The sequence below is a fragment of the Ammodytes marinus genome (assembly GCF_949987685.1).
Source record: "Ammodytes marinus genome assembly, chromosome: 6".
In the NCBI taxonomy this organism is placed as follows: Eukaryota; Metazoa; Chordata; class Actinopteri; order Uranoscopiformes; family Ammodytidae; genus Ammodytes; species Ammodytes marinus.
Window position 1 is genome coordinate 20,492,448 of NC_137235.1, and position 19,079 is coordinate 20,511,526.

General features: G+C 39.9%; 1 protein-coding gene across 1 annotated transcript in view; it reads left to right on the forward strand.

Annotated features, from left to right (window-relative positions):
- Window positions 1-19,079, forward strand: part of sgcz (sarcoglycan zeta) — a gene marked incomplete at both ends in the record, with an annotated part of 296,277 nt that overhangs the window by 268,209 nt on the left and 8,989 nt on the right. Inside the window, one exon of the mRNA XM_080028761.1 lies at window positions 12,226-12,349. Within this exon, the coding sequence (XP_079884887.1) occupies window positions 12,226-12,349 (124 nt within the window). The remainder of the gene's footprint in view (window positions 1-12,225; window positions 12,350-19,079) is intronic.

A 19,079-nucleotide genomic window follows, 5' to 3' on the forward strand; every position in this document is an offset into this window, starting at 1 on the left:
GTATTGCCAGAAAATTTGCTCATTACACTACAAACACCTATTTGACAAGAAGGTCATCAAAAGATTTCTGTCTTAGATTTCTTAATGGCCTGTCTGGCCTGTCTGGCCTGTCAACGATATATTGTATTCTGAATGGTAATAGCATTCCTGATTTAATTTCAAATAATAATAGAGGAGGGAGGGGGGGGGGGGCGTTGTATCCTGCTTTATCCGTCCATTTCTTCCCCAGTGGAAAACACCCAAACATAGAGCAGTCATTTATAATGACTGGTAACGTGTTCAACCCCTCGTATACCCTCAACAACTATTCCCTATAGGTGTTACTCTTAATGAGAATGTGTTTTGATTTCACTTTTGTTTTTAAAATGTTATATTCATGTAGTTTTCCTTGCCATCTGTGCTGAAACAAACTTTGCATCGGGGGATCAAACGCTTACAGAGTCAAAGATGAATCAGTTATGTTTCTCCTGTCTTTGTGTCTATCCCTCCACAGCATGTTTCCATCCAAATGAAAGCACATGCCATAATGAGGTCAAGCCCAGAGAGAAGCTTTGTTAGAGCAGGCCATTGGTCTGCCTGCCTCCGTATTGTTCTGAACTTCTCATTGTCTAATCCAGTGGTTTTAAATCCTGGTCCTCAGGAGTTCTGCTTGAATTTCTGTTCATTGCCTTCACCTAGTGTCCCAGGTGTTAAACAGCAGCTGATTGAATAGCATGAATGATAGCCAGCCTTTGAGTCTTGATCACGGAGAGTGAAAGATCCCCTTGAGCAAACACATTTACCTTGCCCTGTTTTGTTTTGTTAATTGGCTTTTTCCCCATCCCAGAATGTGAAAGACGTACCTCTGTTTGTAAAGGAAAGTTGCTTCTAATTCAAAGCTATAGCACATAACTTATATCAGCCCCTTGAGGGATTCTAAGTAATTACAACAACACTGTTGGCGCATACGTGAGGTAAGCCTTTGGTAATTGCGCATTGATTTTATACCTTCCGCTGTACGTCCAGGTTTTTTCTTACCAGTAAAATCAACAACTGAACATTTTTTGTTAGCGCTTCTTGAGCACCTGCACCACTGTCGGGGGGCAACACCAGATTGTAAACGCTGAGAAATAAAGCAAATTTTGTGGAGCTGAATCAACTTTGGGTCAACTCATTTGACTATGGCTTGAATGTTACCAACATTCATGTATAAGAAAAAGTCACAAACTATAGCTTTAACACAATTACAGACTGTTAAATTGTATAACTCCTTGAAGTGGGGTTTGGGGAAGTGATTCACCTTCTTGCCTCCTTTTTTTCTCCCTCACACACACATCCAACAGTTCACTCAACTCTGCATGAGTTTCCATGAAGTTGATGTTGAATTCAGAGAATATATTTAACTACTTGGTTTCTTCTTATATTAATGAATAATGTCTGGGTAGAGAAGCTGCTTAGAAAGCCTGAAAACCAGCAGGTACAGACAAGAAGATAATGGCCTATAACCCAAAGTCACCTTTACATTAGAGCAGTACACTTCAGTCACTTTTGAATCGAGGTTACAATCTTCAAGTGCCTACTAGAAACAAGCATGCAATCTGAATTAGTCCCACTTCCCACACAAAGTTTGTAGGGAGTCTTATAGCTCAGAGTTAATTTAACCAGTATTTTTTTTTCCTGGTGAGCAGACAGATGGAGGAGCATTGGTGTGGGATGGCAAAGAAACACCACCTAATTAGCTTCAAGAAAAACCCAGAGAGTATCCCGCCCCTAGCTGTATTTTGATTAAAATTTTGGGGGTTTGTGTCAAAGTAATCATTAAAATGTAGAATGAGCCACATTCTCTTTGAACCATGCCGTTGGGAAAAGCACGTCTTCGTGCTAGAGTTCCCTTTAAAGAATAGCATTTCACTTGCATGATGGGTTTTTTGAACAATGCCTGCTTGTTTATGCTTGGGGATAAAATTGATACAGGGATCAAATAGGCCGTTTGGTGGTCTCTGTATTCCCTTCAAGTTGTCCACATGGTGCTATTCTTGAAATCCCTATACTTCTAATACTTAAATCACAATTTACTCTAAATGTATGTATTACTTTTCTATCAAACATGGGACTTTCACCAACCAGTTCAACCAAAGCACACAAACTCTTTTCTGCAATTTGGTGTGCTGCGATTGGATTTTGAATGCATCTAACACCTTCCTTTTACTTGGTACAACAAGGACAATCAGCCATGCCGCGCTCGCGTCTGTGTCTTATTGATTACAAACGCAGGGAAATCATTGCGAACAAAGAGAGAGAGAGAGAGAGAGGAAAGGCGAGCCAAATAACACGGAGCATGGTTATGGGAACAATCCATAATGTATCTGAATTTCTGTGTGTGCTTTTGTGTATTGGTGTGTCATGTTCTAAAAAATCGATGCAGAACTTTCTCCTAGATGTCCTAGAAACCAATGCCCTACACTTTAAAGAGACAAACTGATGTGATAATGATGATAGGAAAGTCCTTGGTTACTACTGAGTATCCAGATTGGATCTTATGTGTTCTATATAATACAGCTGTGCGATTCACATTCATGGTGCAACTTAATCATTTCAATCCAACTGAGGTAAGATATACTTATTATATAATGTCATATAAAAAAAAAACACACTTCAGAAAGCAGTAAGATCTACAATGATACATTATTATCAAGTTATCTTTTATGCTGGATTAAAACAAAACATTACACTACAAAGGAGCTATATAGTTATGCTTTTTGGTATTTGGTTGTGTATTTTACATTTTACACATTACCAAGCTTTAAACACGCTTCCAACTTCCAACATTAATATGGCATCGAGAACCTGCAGAAGTAATCCTTGTGCTTGTTCCACTGAGCAGTTGGTTCAAGTTGCTCTGATGATTGGGGTCATACAACAGTCTAAAATATAAAACCAACAGCGGAATTAAGTATGTCTTAGTTGGACAATATTTGCTGTAAATGTTGTGTGCAGTACTTACCATGTTTCCTATCCGCTTTCCAATGTAAGTTACGCACTGCTCCCCTAAGTCATTGCCGTCTATTTCAGTGATTTGTGTTTCGTTTTTTTTCTTCAAATTAGTTCCCGGAGATTTGGAACAGGGCCTCAGTAAACTGTACATTACTGTTCTCTCATTGTTTGTCTTTGTTGATAGTTGTTTATCTTTGTGAGTTATTGTTTATCAGCTGCTGTGTATCTTTGTCGTACACATCTTGAGGGAGAATATGTGAAAACAACAACACAGTTAATATTCAACAGCCTCGCCATATTGTCACACATCTGTTCCTGGTGTGAATTTATGTGTGCGTGTGTGCGTGTGAGCGTGCATGTGTGTGTGTGTGTGTGTGTGTGTGTGTGCGTGTGTGTGTGTGTGTGTGTGTGTGTGTGTGTGTGTGTGTTCGGGCACTCAGCTCCTGTGTGTTCCTGTGTATGTGTTGCAAACACGGCTGTTAATATCAGTTTTTTTTTGTGACGGGTCCAAACGCTCCACTGTTACAAATGGCTGGAGGCTGCTTTGGCTCGGCACTGAAGTCATGGCGATAAATAACATTGGAGAGAGCACAGAAGTCACACAAACCCGAATTAACAGACACTCACAGAAATTCAAACATTTTATATGCAGCCACACACATGAGCCTAATCCAGACAGAGCAACACGCAGCTGCATTGTGTAGCATAAACTATTATGAGTCTTCTTTATATTCAAGGAGGGAGCGATGCATTCAGAATATGCAGAAGAACACATTGACAAATTGTGACATTGTGTTGCTTGGAGATCTTCTTTGTTGCACTCTGTAATCTTCTTTTGGAAACTAGAAAGTGTACATCTGACTGATGACACAATACTGTATAATCTTGCTGGCAGTCAGCCTCATTTACAGTCATTGTAAGACAATGTCTCCGTGGTTTTGAACACTGGTGTTGTTTGATTGATTGTTTTCATTTGATTATTTTGATGTTTCCGTGTTGCTCTCTCTCTGACCTGCTTCATATCTGACATTGTGGACTTCAGTCTCTTCAAATGTTGCTCATTTAACATTTGGTAGTGACAAAAGGACAACATTTATTAGCAGAACACAGTTGTCAGACAATGTAATATCAAGTAAAAATGAGTGAAGTGAGAGAAAGAGAGAGTGAGTGAAAAAGAAAAGGAATGAGAGAAACCCTGAAAGGATGGCGGAGGTCAGGCAATGAGACAGAGAAAAAAGAGAAAGAAGCATGGAGTTGAGTCTCATGATTGTCTTTGCTTGTCTTTGTCTTTTTCTTTAGCCACTCTCTCACACTTCCTGCCATTTCTCCTCCCCGTGCTTCCGCTCCTGATCCCTCGTTCTGTCGCTTGATGTCTTTTCCTTTCTTCTCTTTCCGTCCACTATGGGGGAGAGTATGAACTACTGCATAGTATCTACTGTGTATCTACCCTTTCTGTCCTTAGGAAAATGTACTTTCTGAAGTTAAAATGACATGTTTTTTATATATTTTATCTGTATAGACTATTTCGCACTAACAATATTTGAGGTTTCATGCACTTTAGATCACACATGTGGAAACAGGCCTGTCAAGGAGTATTCTGTTCACATTGGCTAAAACAATAAATAAATGGGAAATAGAAAACAAGTGAAATTCATCTTAAAATACCCTATCCTGCACTTTACTGCAACATACCACAAACACTCTGTTTATCCTTGCTTCATGCTACGTGACCTGTGTTTCATTTGATTTGTTTTACACCTGGTGCCGAAAGTCATTTCCATATTATCAGCACAAAATGCGGTCGATGCAGTATAGCTTCTGTTAAGGTGGAAGAGTGATGTTAGGTGCCTTTCCCAGTGGCACTATATCAGTTTTTTTATGAGAGCAGAGTTACGTAAACAATTCTAATTCCCCAACATATGTTCTTCCATCTGTATAACCAATAATGTGGATGGCTTAACGTTGCAGATATGCCTGCCTCTATCCTGTACATCTCTTAAGTGAGGGGCACATCGTCTAACTATGTTTAATCTATTGTGCTAATCGCGACACGTTCTATATACTTATCGAATAATCTTTATACAGTATGCTCTATTCTTATTTATATCCTCCTCCATGCTGCGGCAAACTTCCCCACAGGGCTCATAAAAGTTTCATCCAATCTTTAAAATACAAGATCACCATTTGCAAGGCGTATTAGATAACACGGAGACGAGTAATGCCATTGCTACAGATGTCATTAATGCAAGCATGGCCTGTAGCTGCCTCTTTAGAGGATGACTCTTTCCAGTGTCACAGAGCCTCAAGTCTGCCAACGTGATTAATCCCTATGCAAGTAACTTAACTTGTGTATACTTCTGAGGCACCTTAATATTACTTTTATAAAATGGCATTACAGAAGGCATGAACTGCAGATGGGAAGAGACATGGGTAAATGCACACTGAACAGACTAAATGTGCTCTCTTTTTATTGCCTTTGTGTTTCTATGCTCATGATGCGTGACCTCTTAAAAGTTGTGTGTATGGAATACTGAGACAATGCTAAAGAAGCAAAGCATAGACTGTCATTATTATTCTGGTCAAATACATATATACACACACCTTTCTCTGTTTGTTTGTTTGTTTGTTTGTTTGTTTGAAAGCCGCAGGTGTCTTTTTGTTGACGTAGTTCAGTAGACCTTGTGAGGCAAATGAGTTAATGGCCTTGAGAAGATTTAGATACAGTATAGGATTGCAACAGTTGCAAAGGATGAAAAAAAAGTGTTTTCTACATTGTTCAAACTATTAAGACTGAGCAATGGGCTTCATTGTACGGACATAGATGTTCTGGTCAAATGGAGGTGTTTGTATTCACTTTATTTGCACAATATTGTTTACTTTTCAATTTTTTCCTCTCTCCCATCCATTTTCATTATTCTTTTTTCCAATGCAAATGTCAAATTCGGTCTCTTTTTCTAGCAAACCAAGTCAATGAACAATGGCTGGAACGGCTGAAGTTGCAGAAGAGTGACGCTAGTCTTTCACTACTGATTAAATTATCAGCTTGGCGCCACATCAGATGCACAAAGGCATGAAATTGCTTGACCTTTTTTCTCCTTACGCACTCTGCCATTAGGCATTTCCTGGGCTACGTTTCACAGCGAGGAGGACAGCAGGGGCCTCTGAAAGTGTTTTTTGGAGTAACTCAAATACTTGTCAAGCAGTGTGTTGTGTAAAGGCGGAAAGATGTTCAGAGCATTGAATGTCATGACAAGACAGCTGTGCAAAACAGTCAAACGCGCGCAGCGATTTATTGCTGGGAATCTGTGCACCTTCGAGTTGCTGAAGTACAACATCTACTCTTCAGTGGTCATAACCACCACTTAAAACAACCAACCTGCAGCCTACTGTCTCGACACACACGTTCTTTCCACAAAGACAAACCTTTAATGTACCTTGACTCTCCCCTGTCCAATCATAGTAACTCAATAAGGACTTCAACTTTTTTAAACAGCCAAAGGCTTTCTATTTTAAATTTTTCATGGAGCGATTTAAACACGCTGCATCATTCAGACTCACTGCAAAAGTCAGGAAGCTAAAGCAATGCCACATTGCTGATGCATTCTGTCTCAGTTTAACTCTCTTAAAGTCAAAGGCTGTCGCCTTCCCTGTCTTCAGACTTGTCTCAATGCATCACTCAGCACTACTTTTTACATTTTGAAGAGTTTTAAAGTGCTTTTTACGGATGGGGTGGGACGGTGGGGCTGCAGGCGCTGAGGCAGATGACGGATCATTTAGCGTGAAAAGGTCAAAGGTTTGCGTGTCAAATGGCAAGGTGGCATTAGTGTGGTGTGGCTTTCAAGGGTTCTGAGGAGGAAAAGGGCAGGATGAATGTCAGCCTAGTCATCTGGGAAATATAAATCACACTAAAAGGCCCCGATATGAACATTCCCAGCAAGATTTTCTGCTCAACTTCCCTAACTGCTTTGAAAAACATGGCAAAAGAAAAGGTATTGCTCTTGAAAAAATGCCTTTCCTCTCTCAGCAAGAGAACCAAGCGTGTGGGATTTTGGACTTCAGGAAAAATTCATTTTAGTCAACCTCAATGCATACATGCTCTTAGTATAACATTTTATATCCCTGGTTTTGCAAAAATGTTAATATCTACTTTTTTGCACTCATAAGACAGCCAAGTGGCTGTGGTGATGGACAATCTAGAAAATGATATCCTCGGGGTGCAGTTCACCACCAATGAATTACATGACAGCTATGATCTGCCATGCTTCACTTGATTAAGGCAATGGCTGTACAAAATGTTTCGGGGTTAAGCTAAGCTGAGTATGAAAACACGAGAAGCAAGCTGATGTTTTGGTCATACAGTATTTATTTTAGATGGTACAAACATCTATTTCCAAAATAGGGAGATGGAAGGTGGCACTTCCGATACAAAGGGCCTTAAGATGTGGTTTTTAAGATGTTACTTTGTTTTTTTTGTAACATGATTTGAACTGAGTGAGTGTTGAGTGCACAGGATGCAATACAATTATTAAAAATTAACTGGGATTGTGTATGCAGTAGAAAAGCACAAATGTACGTAATTCAATTAATTAAGGTGGAACTCCATTTAGTTGTGTCAGTTTTAGTGTCCTGTTATTGTCCATGCTTGCTTTTGTTGATTTAATCTGCCTCTGGACATGCAATGTTTAGTACAACCACAAACCCTTTTTAGAAATGATTGCCATCCCTTCCACTTAATGTCTGAAGATTAAAAATGTAACATTAGTTTTTATTTACTTCTTATTTATATACAGATGTCAGACAATGGACTTCTCAGGATTTAATTTTTTTCAGCAATCCTCTTCTCATTCAATTCACTTTTCACAATTCAGTTAATGCACATTCAAAAAATATTGTCCTTGACAAAAATGTGTGTTCAGTGTTGCAAACCCATCCATTCAGAATTGAAACATAATGGACATCGGACAACATCGACTACACATTGTGAATATAGGAAGTAGCACCACAAAAATGTTGTCTAAAGTTAAGCTAAGAAATACAATAAAATAAATATGATAACATAGAAATGTGAGTTCTGATTGAATTATAAATCTAATGCATATTTTAGGATTTCTAGATTCAAAATGAGTCTCTTCTCTTCTTTTTATCTATCTCTCTTTTTAAATATCGTCTTTCTTCAATTTGGTGCTGTTTTGTTTTGTTTTTTTGACTGAAATGAAGGAAGCTAAAAACTATTATATGTTGATATATTTCTGCCATGCTTATATCTTGTCGGGTTGAACAAATTTGAATGCTGTATAAAATGGCCTTGTCGCCACTGAAGGTCAAAACCGATCTATGAGAGAGAGGGGGGGAGGGGAGGGGATTGTTGGCATGAGGAAGCAGAGCGGGAGAGAAGACAGTTTTCCCTAATAATAATGAATTGCAAAGATAACAGTTTTGCTGCAGAGTCTTGCTATCTGCGCCATGAAAAAACAACCTTGAGGGTTCCTGACTATGTTTATGTACGTGTGTTACTGACTTAGAAAAGCTGTAGTTACGAGACAGAGCACTTTTGTCTGTAAAAATGTGCCAGTGAGCAGTAAAACCAAAAGTATAGCAGAGGCTGATGGGAATTTCAATTTGTTTGCAACTATATAGTGAACCAGAATATTGGTCAACTTCCATTTTGACTGTATGGTGGCGCTAGATGAAAACTGATGGGAAAGTTACATCACCAAAACTGCCTACCTCATCTCTGGGGATCTCAAAAGTAATTGTGATTGGTTAGTCTTGGAACCATGAATGTCTGTTCCACATTACAATCCATCCAATAGCTGTGATGAGTCACCCTAGACCAAAGTGATGAAGACGAGCAACACTGCCATAGGGCCAAGGCACTAATGGCTAACATGTTGTCATTGGCCAAAGGATATAATTAACGATGATGCTCATCAATCCTGGGGAGATCCTTTGTTTTTAATACTTACTCATTCCAATCACAGGCTTGTCATCTAATCTAAATCTAAATTTTAGACAAAGAAAGGAACAGGGAGCTGAGTCAATGAGCTTGAAAAAATAAAATTCACACCCGTCCAATCTCTGTCAAAGCCTTTTAATGGCATTGTTTTCCAAAGCCCATATGAGAATGCTGATGTACATGAGCACAAGACTGGTTTGTGAATGAAAAAGAGCATCATTCAAAACAATAGAGTACACAGCATTAACACCGGCCCCTAGACTACCCTCTAACACATAAATGAGCTATAGTTAATCAAGTTGAAACTTGTATAGAACCTTGTACCTAATCTTTCAGTTGTTCATCGATGTCATGGCAATTTTATTATGAAACCCATCCATCCTGATCCTACTCACGATAATGCATTTTCTGGGTGTTTTCTTTTGCCAACTACCGACAGTGACATTGATTTGATTTGTTCTTGTGGTTTAAGAATATAACACATAATCATAAGTTTCCCTCCAGCTACTCAATGCTGGTTGCGTTCCATTTTCCCCTTGAGTTTTAAGTATGTGAGGCCATTTTATGCCAATAACATTTCAAAAAAGTTTGCGGTGGTCAAGCTGTGTAATTTAATAGTTGACATTTTGGAGATATGAGTTTGTCAGTTCACTGACAAATGTGCAGATATGTCTCTGTATGGGAAATTTAAAAATGAGGAAAAACAGGGGGTAAAAAAAGCAATAGATGGCATGTTTGTGAAGGGAATAGACAGGCGTGTTGAAACAGAGGCGAACGCAAATGGGAAATGCGGCTTTGAGATGGAGAAAGAGGGGCGAGAGACATAGATTGATAGATAGTCAGTATGTATGTGTGTGCCTGCCCATCAGAGCTGCTTTAAGCCTGCAGCAGCCCTCAGTGTAATTGCCTCTGCTGTCAAACCAGCTGAAGATTCTCACATCACTCGTGTTGACTGGGCCAGCAAGCGCTATTTCTCTCTCTCTCTCTCTCTCTCTCTCTCTCTCTCTCTCTCTCTCTCTCTCTCTCTCTCGCTCTCTCTCTCTCTCTCTCAATTGCACACACAAACCCTAAGCTAATTAATTATAGGATGAATTCCTCTCTTTCTATTCTATTGAACTCTCTTTTAATCTTCTGTCTATCCGTCTGCCTGTCTGTTTGGTTGTCTTGTCTGTCGCTCTCTATTGGTTTCTCTTCTACTAACCTGTGCCTGCTGCAGCACACATGCTGTTTTTTACAGATCAATAAGTCAGACCGATGTGAAGTGTCTGCTTCCAACACTTATTATATCACTTGGATGCTCAGCACAGCACAGCAGCACACCTTCCCTCCCCTTTAATCCACCTCACCACTCCTCGACAACTCTGCCGTACCTTCAACCCTGAATAAATAGCACAGTAAGCTCTGACAAACAGGACACTCGGACGCGTTGACATTTAATAATAATAATAATAATAATAATAATAATAATAATAATAATAATAATAATAATAATAATAATGATATATAATAATATATATAATAATAATAATATATATAATGATATAAATAAGTTGCAAATGCAATGGGGATTTTAATGCTGGCAAATGCCGGATCATCATCAAACTAAACCAACATAGCCTTTTTGGAAGACAAATGGTGTCCTCACATAGCCCTCCAGTTCACAAAACAAAGCGCAGATCACATCCTTATTCTCTGATACAGTCTCATAAACTCCCATTCCATTTAAACAGGAGTAGACAATGAGGGGGGTGACTTACCTCTGATGCAAACCAGTCTAGTTCATGCAGTTTCTGAAATGTCATTATCTTAAAACAAGTGATCTGCTCCTTTTCCTCCAGCCTATTGCAGCATAATCAAAATGTGTTGCCAATTCATTTGTTTTCATTGTGTCCAAAAAAATGTATTTAAAAAGTCAGGACTTGTGTTAATGTCTTCTGAAGGTGAACCGTGTTTGCAATAGAATAAAACAACTAGCTAATGAAGTGTGAACACCATGAAGATAAAATAAGTGGAAAAGGAGCTACATTGAAGCTGAAATATCTTTTAAAGTGCATGTTCATTGGCCGTGTGCAACCAAACATGTAAAACCGGCGCCCAGGGAGCTTTTCCCTGTCTGCTAATGCTTAGTTCTTCACATTGCAACCATGGAATGTAGAGATATTCCTCACACAAGATCCCGTGAGTAGAATATACATTTTCTCCATTCCGGGGACTACTGAAGGACAGGACATTAACAGAGGAAGCGTTGTATGATTACTGCGAGCCAAAGTGCCTTAGGCCAAGGAACCAATGCTCGTTCATTTATCTCTGTTGTTTGGCCACAGACTGGACACTCGTCATGAGTTCAGTTAATCTACCCTACGGCTTGAATGCTTTATTCCTAACACCTCTCAGTAGGGATTGGGGAAGCAACCTTCTGAAGTGCCCTTGAGCCAAGTCAGTCTGGTAAAGGGCCTTTATACCAAAGCATTTTTATTTTTTATCTTTGTTGTTTGGTTTGCTTCATGTGTTATACCACCACTTCCTAAATTGTAATTCGGTCTGCTTTTGCAGAAATCCCTCTTTATTTAACTTCACTTGCCAACATGCCCTTGAGCAAAGCACTGGGCTTATCTAACGCCACCAAGCTGTTTAATCGTCCCGTATTGTTTCAACTTTGAGGCCACAGATTTAGCTACTGACACTTTACGCTCCAAGGGGAGGGACACCAGCCATGGCCAGAGCACTTTGGGGCAGTACAGCAGTATAACAATTCTTCTGTCTCCAAATTCATGCTCGAAGGTTTCCTCAAAGACAAAAGTCAGAGATATAAAACAGTAAGATAATTCTCGCGACAAAAAAAAATGGCTGACTTGGGGTTCTATCCAAAATGTCATTGTAAGATCAAAAGGGGTCAAAAAGTTCATCATCCAGCAGGCTTGAGGAAGTTCAGAAAGTTTCAGTGTAACAAGGGAAAAACTACTAAAACATTCTTTCAGTTTCAAGTTGTGGATTCAAGAGGCAGCGTGTCTTTAAATGACTCACTTCATGGAACACAGGGGAAGACTTTATTGGAGACTTATTAGCTCTACCAGTACAACCATATAGTCTTTTGCTGCTTTTTGATTGACAAGCTGGGGGGTTGAAAACCTTCACGGTTCACAGTCAGCTCATTATTGATCCTGTTGTAATTGTCTCATGTCAGCATCAGACTAAAACAACCTGGGCCTGTTCATGTTGTATGCCTCATGCCAGTGTGTGATTCCAATGTTTCCGTAGCCTGGAGTTTGCGACTAAAGTGTGCTTATGGTTCTCAGGCTGGAATCCCCGACTCGCACCCTGACCCTGGAGGCACCTAGAGGGGTGGAGATCAACGCCGGAGTGGGGGACTTTACAGCGTCCTGTCGGAAAGACCTTCTCTTGCAGTCCTCGGAAGGAGAGGTGAGTGTGTTACGGTCTGATGCTTTCTGTGTGTGTGTGTGTGTGGGGGGGGGGGTAAGTGAGTGGGGATGGGGGTGGGGGTGGGATTGTGTGTGTGTATGTGTCTGTTTTGTGTGTGTGTATTTCTGAGAGAACTGGACAAAACAAAAATAGCTATGTTTGTTTTAGAAATACGACGAACAACACAAAGAAGCAAAACCAGTGAGGTGTGTGTGTGTGTGTGTGTGTGTGTGTGTGTGTCTTTCGACTTTGTGGCACTCTATAGTGTTGGGCCCGCTTCATTAAAGTACCTTATTAGGCTAATGAGCGTCATCAATCCCAGCGACCTTGTCCTCCTTTTCTCCCCTCCTCCTCTCATCCCTCCCTCCTTTCTTACCCTCGTCTATTTGGGAGAAGTGACTTCATTAAAGCTGGTTTGATGAGGTTCCCTGTCAGTTGCTGCTGCTCTGTGTGTGTGTGTGTGTGTGTGTGTGTGTGTGTGTGTGTGTGTGTGTGTGTGTGTGTGTACCATTGTTAGCCTGCTATCTCACTGTCAAGCCCGTTGCGTAGCAGCCTGCAACGTTGCGTGAACACTGAAGTAGACTTAACCATTATCCATGTGTGTATGTGTGGGTGTGTATGCATCAGCTCGCAGTGTTGCATGTCCGCTGGAGCATGGTGTGCCATTAACTCAGTAATTAGCAGAAGAATGGCCTCCCTCTCGTTCATCGCACTCACTGTCATTGTCAGACAGTCACACACACAAACTGTCTTCAATTACGCATACACACATTTTCATACACAGCCCCACATGCACCTGCAATCCCACTCATACACACTCACTCACACACAGACACACACATACACACACTCGCTGCCCGCACGCACGCACGCACATACCATACATACACACAGAACAGAGCTCTCTGAAAGCAACAGTAAAAGTTTGATGCTCCTCATTTACTCTCGATCACAGTCTTTTTCATTTCCTCCCTTCTACTTCCCGCTCATTTCCTTATCTTGTTTCTGTCCACTGGGCCCTATACTTCTCAAAAGTAGACAACTTAATCCATTTGACTAGAAGGTCTGAGTTAAATTAAGCACACACAGGTCACCAAACTCTTGAGACAGCTCTGGCATATTGGTAGCAAAATAATAAGGGAGACTGTCTGATGTATTGTAGGTGGTGAACTTGTTATATAATTAATATGTGCAGCCTGGCACAGACACGTACAATGTAGTACAGCAGTGGAGAAGGAGAGGGCATAGTTTGTTCTAATGAGGCAGTTATACAAAATAGAACAAAATAATGTTTACATAAATGATGAGCCTTCAACAGTAACAGTATACTGGGGTCTGCAAACATTGTAAGGTTGTTATGACTAGACAAATATTACAGGACAAACTTTAAATGATGCTTAAAGTACCAAAACATTTTTCATAAAATAAAAGTACTTCTAATGTGTTTAATTTCAACACATCTTCTATGAGGCACATGTTATAAAGGAGTAAAAAGGTATCCTCTTTTGAATTGCACAATGCAAGTACTGTAGCTGCAGGAACATCTAAAACAGCACCAAGGTCAGGAAGGTTTATGGATTTGTAACTAAGCTACAATGGATCAGTCAAAGTATATAAGCGTTAGTAAGCCCTCGTGCCACATGCTTATTAAGGTACACAAATGTTACTATTACATTAAGGTAAGATAAGTTGTTTTACATCCAGGACCGTGAAGCTCTGTTTTTATTACCTGGATCACATCCATGGTATCAAGGTTTTTTACACCATAGAAATTTCTCATCCGAAAAAAACTCACAGATGTCACAGACAGCCAGAAGGTCTAAGGGTGTCAGCATATCTCAGTCCAAGATCAAATATATAACTGCAATCCAAGCAGTCTATCAAATACTGTCCAAGGGGCAATGACAAAGGGATTAAAACTATTATGCCTCGTTTCCACTGAGCAGCACAGTTCTGTTCGGTATGGCACGGTTCAGCAGGGCACTGCCATCCTAGATCTGGCTTGCGTTTACACTACCTACTGTACCCTTACTTGGTAGGCGGGGTTTATGCTACAGTCTAATGGGTCAGAGCCGTACAATGGCACTGGCCACCGCAGCTACTGTACATAACTATGGTGATATCTTGGCAGTGGACACAGTGTGGCCACAGTGTACACGCGGCGGTTTATCTCTCACACGGCAATTATTCACGAGTGTGCAGGTATAATGCCATTTTTTTAACATGATCTTTTGGTCTATGTCATGTACTTCCCTGTTGGAGGGCAGATATCCAATCACCTGCTCAGCAGTGCACACAACATGTTAAAGTGTGTCCTTCAGCCAAGCACAATGGGTGCCTGAGAGCCACCGAGGCTGCTTCTAATAATGTATGTTGTTGACTGCACCCATGGTAACCTTCTCACAACATGGTGTTGGTGTCTATAGTGTTGTCCTTGTCTAATTATACAGTATATTTGATGGTAGGAATGGTTTAACAAGGCCCTAAGCCTTTTATTTAAACTACTACCCCTCCACCACTAACAACGTCCCCCCGTCTCTTGCATTCCATTCACTTCTCTTGTTTTTCTTTGTCCCGTATCACCCGCTTGCTTCCCTCTCTTCTGCTTTCTTCCCTGTTGGTTGACTTCTCACATTGTGCGCCCACCCTCCTTTCTATTCTTTTTTATTCTTCTTTACTTCTTCTACAGCTTCTTCTCATCTTCCTCCTCCCTCCTCTCCTCCTCTCCTCCCCAGCCTCTCAGTCCTTCATCTCTAAGTAACCCAGCCTATCTAATTAACTTTCCACTGCCAGGGTTATACATCACTGTGGCTGTCACTGTCTATGGAAAGGGGATGGGAGGGAGGTTTATAATTTTTACCTCTTTTCTGTCATCTCTTTCTTTCTCTCTCTCCCTCACTCTTTCTGTTTCATGTATTCTTTTGTCTCTTGATGTTCTTTGTTCGTCTACTCACTCTCTCTCTCTCTCTCTCTCTCTCTCTCTCCCTCCCTCCCTGCCTACCTCCCTCTGTGTCATGCCTGCATACATAGACGTCTCCTTCTTGATGGTGAACAATAGCACAAAGTAGGGCGTAACAAGGACTGTAATGTGGGCCTTTGGCAAGGCTTAAAACTATGACAGACTTCCAAAAATGAAGGACCAACCTTGTCATCCTGTACTATGACACCCATTTTCCAGACATACAGAAAAGAAAAGCTCTGCTCGCTAAGGGGTACAGCTTTATAAACGGCAGCAAGTGTAAATGTCTTCAGAAAGGCTACAATTCTCCAACTAATTACAGTGTTCTAAAGTAAATGGTTGAGGGAGCTTTATGTGATATACTTGAGCTGTAGAATACTTTTCCTCATATATTTCAAGTAAAAACTAAAAAGGGTTACACTTGAAAATCCTCATGAATACTGTATAACCTCTTTGATGGGAAATGGTCAAAGGCAAAGAAACCATTATACTTCAGACTAATTACCATAGCGGAAAAATGGTTGGAGTCTTTTTCTTTTTGCTTTATTCTATCTTTGTTTTAATCTTTCAGGCACTCAAGTTATCTACTAAATATGTTCTAAATATATTCTGGTGCTTGTAAAATTGCACATTATTGCACCCATGTAGCACAAACCCATGGATGCCTGTCCAGTACAGTTCTATTCTGAGTAGCATGATTAGATTATCATTACTCATTTATTAGATCTAGGTCTTGGGAGGATTTACAATATTTATAAGATGCGAGAATCCACTTTTTGAACTAATTAAAAAAAATGAAAGATGATATTAACAAAGTAAATGTTAGATTTGACATGCTGTATCTATTTAATAGATACAACATGTCAGTAGATTGTTAGGTTACTTGTCCTACACTTGCTGTTTTGAAGCAGTCACAGTTTAAAGAAGAAAGTAGTGCTATACACCTGTTAATTCAAATCTAATCTAATTTGGTTTAGTAGGAAAAAAGTACATTTCCCTAAACAACATATATTCTTACATTTCTTTCCCAGCAAAGCAAAACATGTATTATTAGGTCATTGTAATGTTCAGCTCAAAGGGAAACTTTGACCTCTTATACCTCTTGTACAAGGTCAACTTAAAGTAGATGGGCCCAAAGGTATAGACATACTGTATTTTTTTCTTTTTTTTTTCTTTTAAACCTTTATTTTTCCAGATAAAACATTAAGAACAGTTTCTTATTTACAATATTGATCTGGTCCAAGATATCACTGTATATACAGGAAGGAAAAGATAGTCAGACAGTTAAAAAGGCAGGCTGACACACAGACATATAGACCGACAGACCGACAGACAGACAGACAGACAGACAGACAGACAGACAGACAGACAGACAGACAGACAGACAGACAGACAGACAGGAGGAGAAGCAATCTGAAGGACAGATACATCTGGTCAATTAATAGAAACGGGCATACAGACTGGATAGTACCCACTACAGCTAGATATACTGTAGGACATCACAACTATTATAATTATGCTACTTACTTCCTCCCATCTGTATGCATGCCCTGTCCCTTTGCTGACTCTTCTCTAGAGATTTCACTATAGCCCTAAAGCATTTTATGACTCTAGTGTCCCATGACGCAATGTCAAGCATAGTCTCTTCATCAGGCATCCATTTCATGAGGGTCCATTTTAAATGAGGCAATGTGTTATTCTTGAGCTTAGAGGCGCACCTTTGATACTGTGGTGGTAGACTCAACTACAGCAAATGTGTTGTTGTTGTTTTTTGGGTTATATTCATCATCAAAGTGACCAACTGACTACTATCCGAACTGTAAAATACAGTGCACTGCAGGGTTCTACAATATGGCTAGTTAGTCAAAATGATACGGATAATTACTATGTTAGGTTAACACACCTTAAAAGTGTGTGTTCTTTTGGTCTTTGAGGCTAAAAAGTACTTCTGTATTTTTGTTTTGTTTTATATTGTTTAATCAATTGGAAATAGAGACAAGGCGTGATAGGATGACTATCCTGGTGGGTTTAAATATTTTTTTTAAATATATTTATTGATAGTGTTAAGAGACAGAGGTGAAATGGGGCAGAGAACGACCACGGGCGGGAATCGAACCCGGGTCTGCAGCTGGGCCCGGCTTGGGGGGGTATACGCCCTACCAATTGAGCTAAGGGCGCCCCCGAGCACTGTAATGAACATTTAGTAGAAAATAATTGCATGTATGTTCAGAAAATCACCAAAAATCCCACACCTAGTCCACAGAGCAAATATCACCCCTCCGACTGCCAACCAAACCTGTTTGAAATAAGTGGTAACAATACAAACATCCCTAAAAAGAACAGCTTATCTAATTGGCATTCCTTTTCATCCATTGTCATACAAGCTTTTCCTCAACCGCTGACACCATCAAATGAACAGAGGAGAGCAGATGAAGGGAGGAAAGAAAGAGGATCGGATGAGGTGGAGGAGGATGGCAGAAAATAGATGTTTCTGTCGATTTTGCAGGAGAAAATAAAGGCGTGCGGGACAGAAAGGCTTAAAGCCAAATCAATGTTGTCAGCAGCTGGCACTTAAGAAGGGGCCATTAAAGTTTAAAAAGTTTGGAAAGCAATGCCAGAATTAGGGCCAAATGGGTTAGAGGTAGGGGAGCACTGGCTTCCATTAAAATCAAAGCCAACGAGAGCTGACAGATCCTCTCAGGATTCCTGCAGTCCTCCTGACTTTTTTCTTATCAACTCTCTTTATCTCTCTTTCTATCCTACATTCCTTCACTATCTTTTTTTTTCTAGTCCAGTTTTTTCTCTCCCCTGTTCAATCTCACACTGCGTCTGTATTAGTCTCTTTGTTGATTATTTCTTACTTTAACTTTTCATCAATCTTTCCCCTCCACTCATCTCACCATATGTGCTATGTGCACCCACAGCCCTTTTCAGCAGCTTTTCTGCATCACTCATTCTAATGCTCTTTCTGTCTTTATAAAGGAGTATTGTTTTTTCTTACTCAGCACTCATTTTAAAAGACAACCCCTTAGAGAATAGAGCGCCGACACAAACTGAAACGTGAGACTTACATTTTCTGGAAGTTGCTATCATTGTGACTTGACAGCCATATACCAATGCAGAGAATTTTGTAAATTGGCTGACTAACGTCACTAAAGTTAACTTTCATATCCACTTATGGCTCAGTATCTATTGGATTGTAGCTTCAATATAAACAGGATCCTTGTAGCAGAAATCAAATATTGTCTTGCTTAATACATACAATGACAGAGAGGCCACAGCTGCAGCCAAGTGGAAAAGGTTTAGTGCTGTGGGATACACTAGAGCACCAATTAGTGTGCAAAATGGTTATATCCCCATGTTTATTTGCCTCTTGTTGGAAAGCAGACGGCACAGAAATGCTATCCTGGGATAGTAAAACAGATTGAGCACACTGTCTAAATGCCCTCGAGTAGAGCACATAAGTTTTAACAGAAGAATTAGTAGATGTTAAAAGCTCCTGTTGCTCCTCCTGTAAATAGTAGAGTATATGCAGGCCAGACATAATGCTGACAGCTTCTTATGACAGTGCATGTCTGGAAACTACTAGTTGAAATGTAGGTAGTAAATTATGTCATATTGGAACATGGGAATTAAGTGTGGAGTTTTTTTAATTTGTTTATTATAGAAAAGCGTCAAAATGAAATGTATTTTATGTTGCAAATGTAGCAAGTAGACAATTGTAAATCTGAAGCTCTTACATGCAAAATGACACCATATTAAACTAAGTAA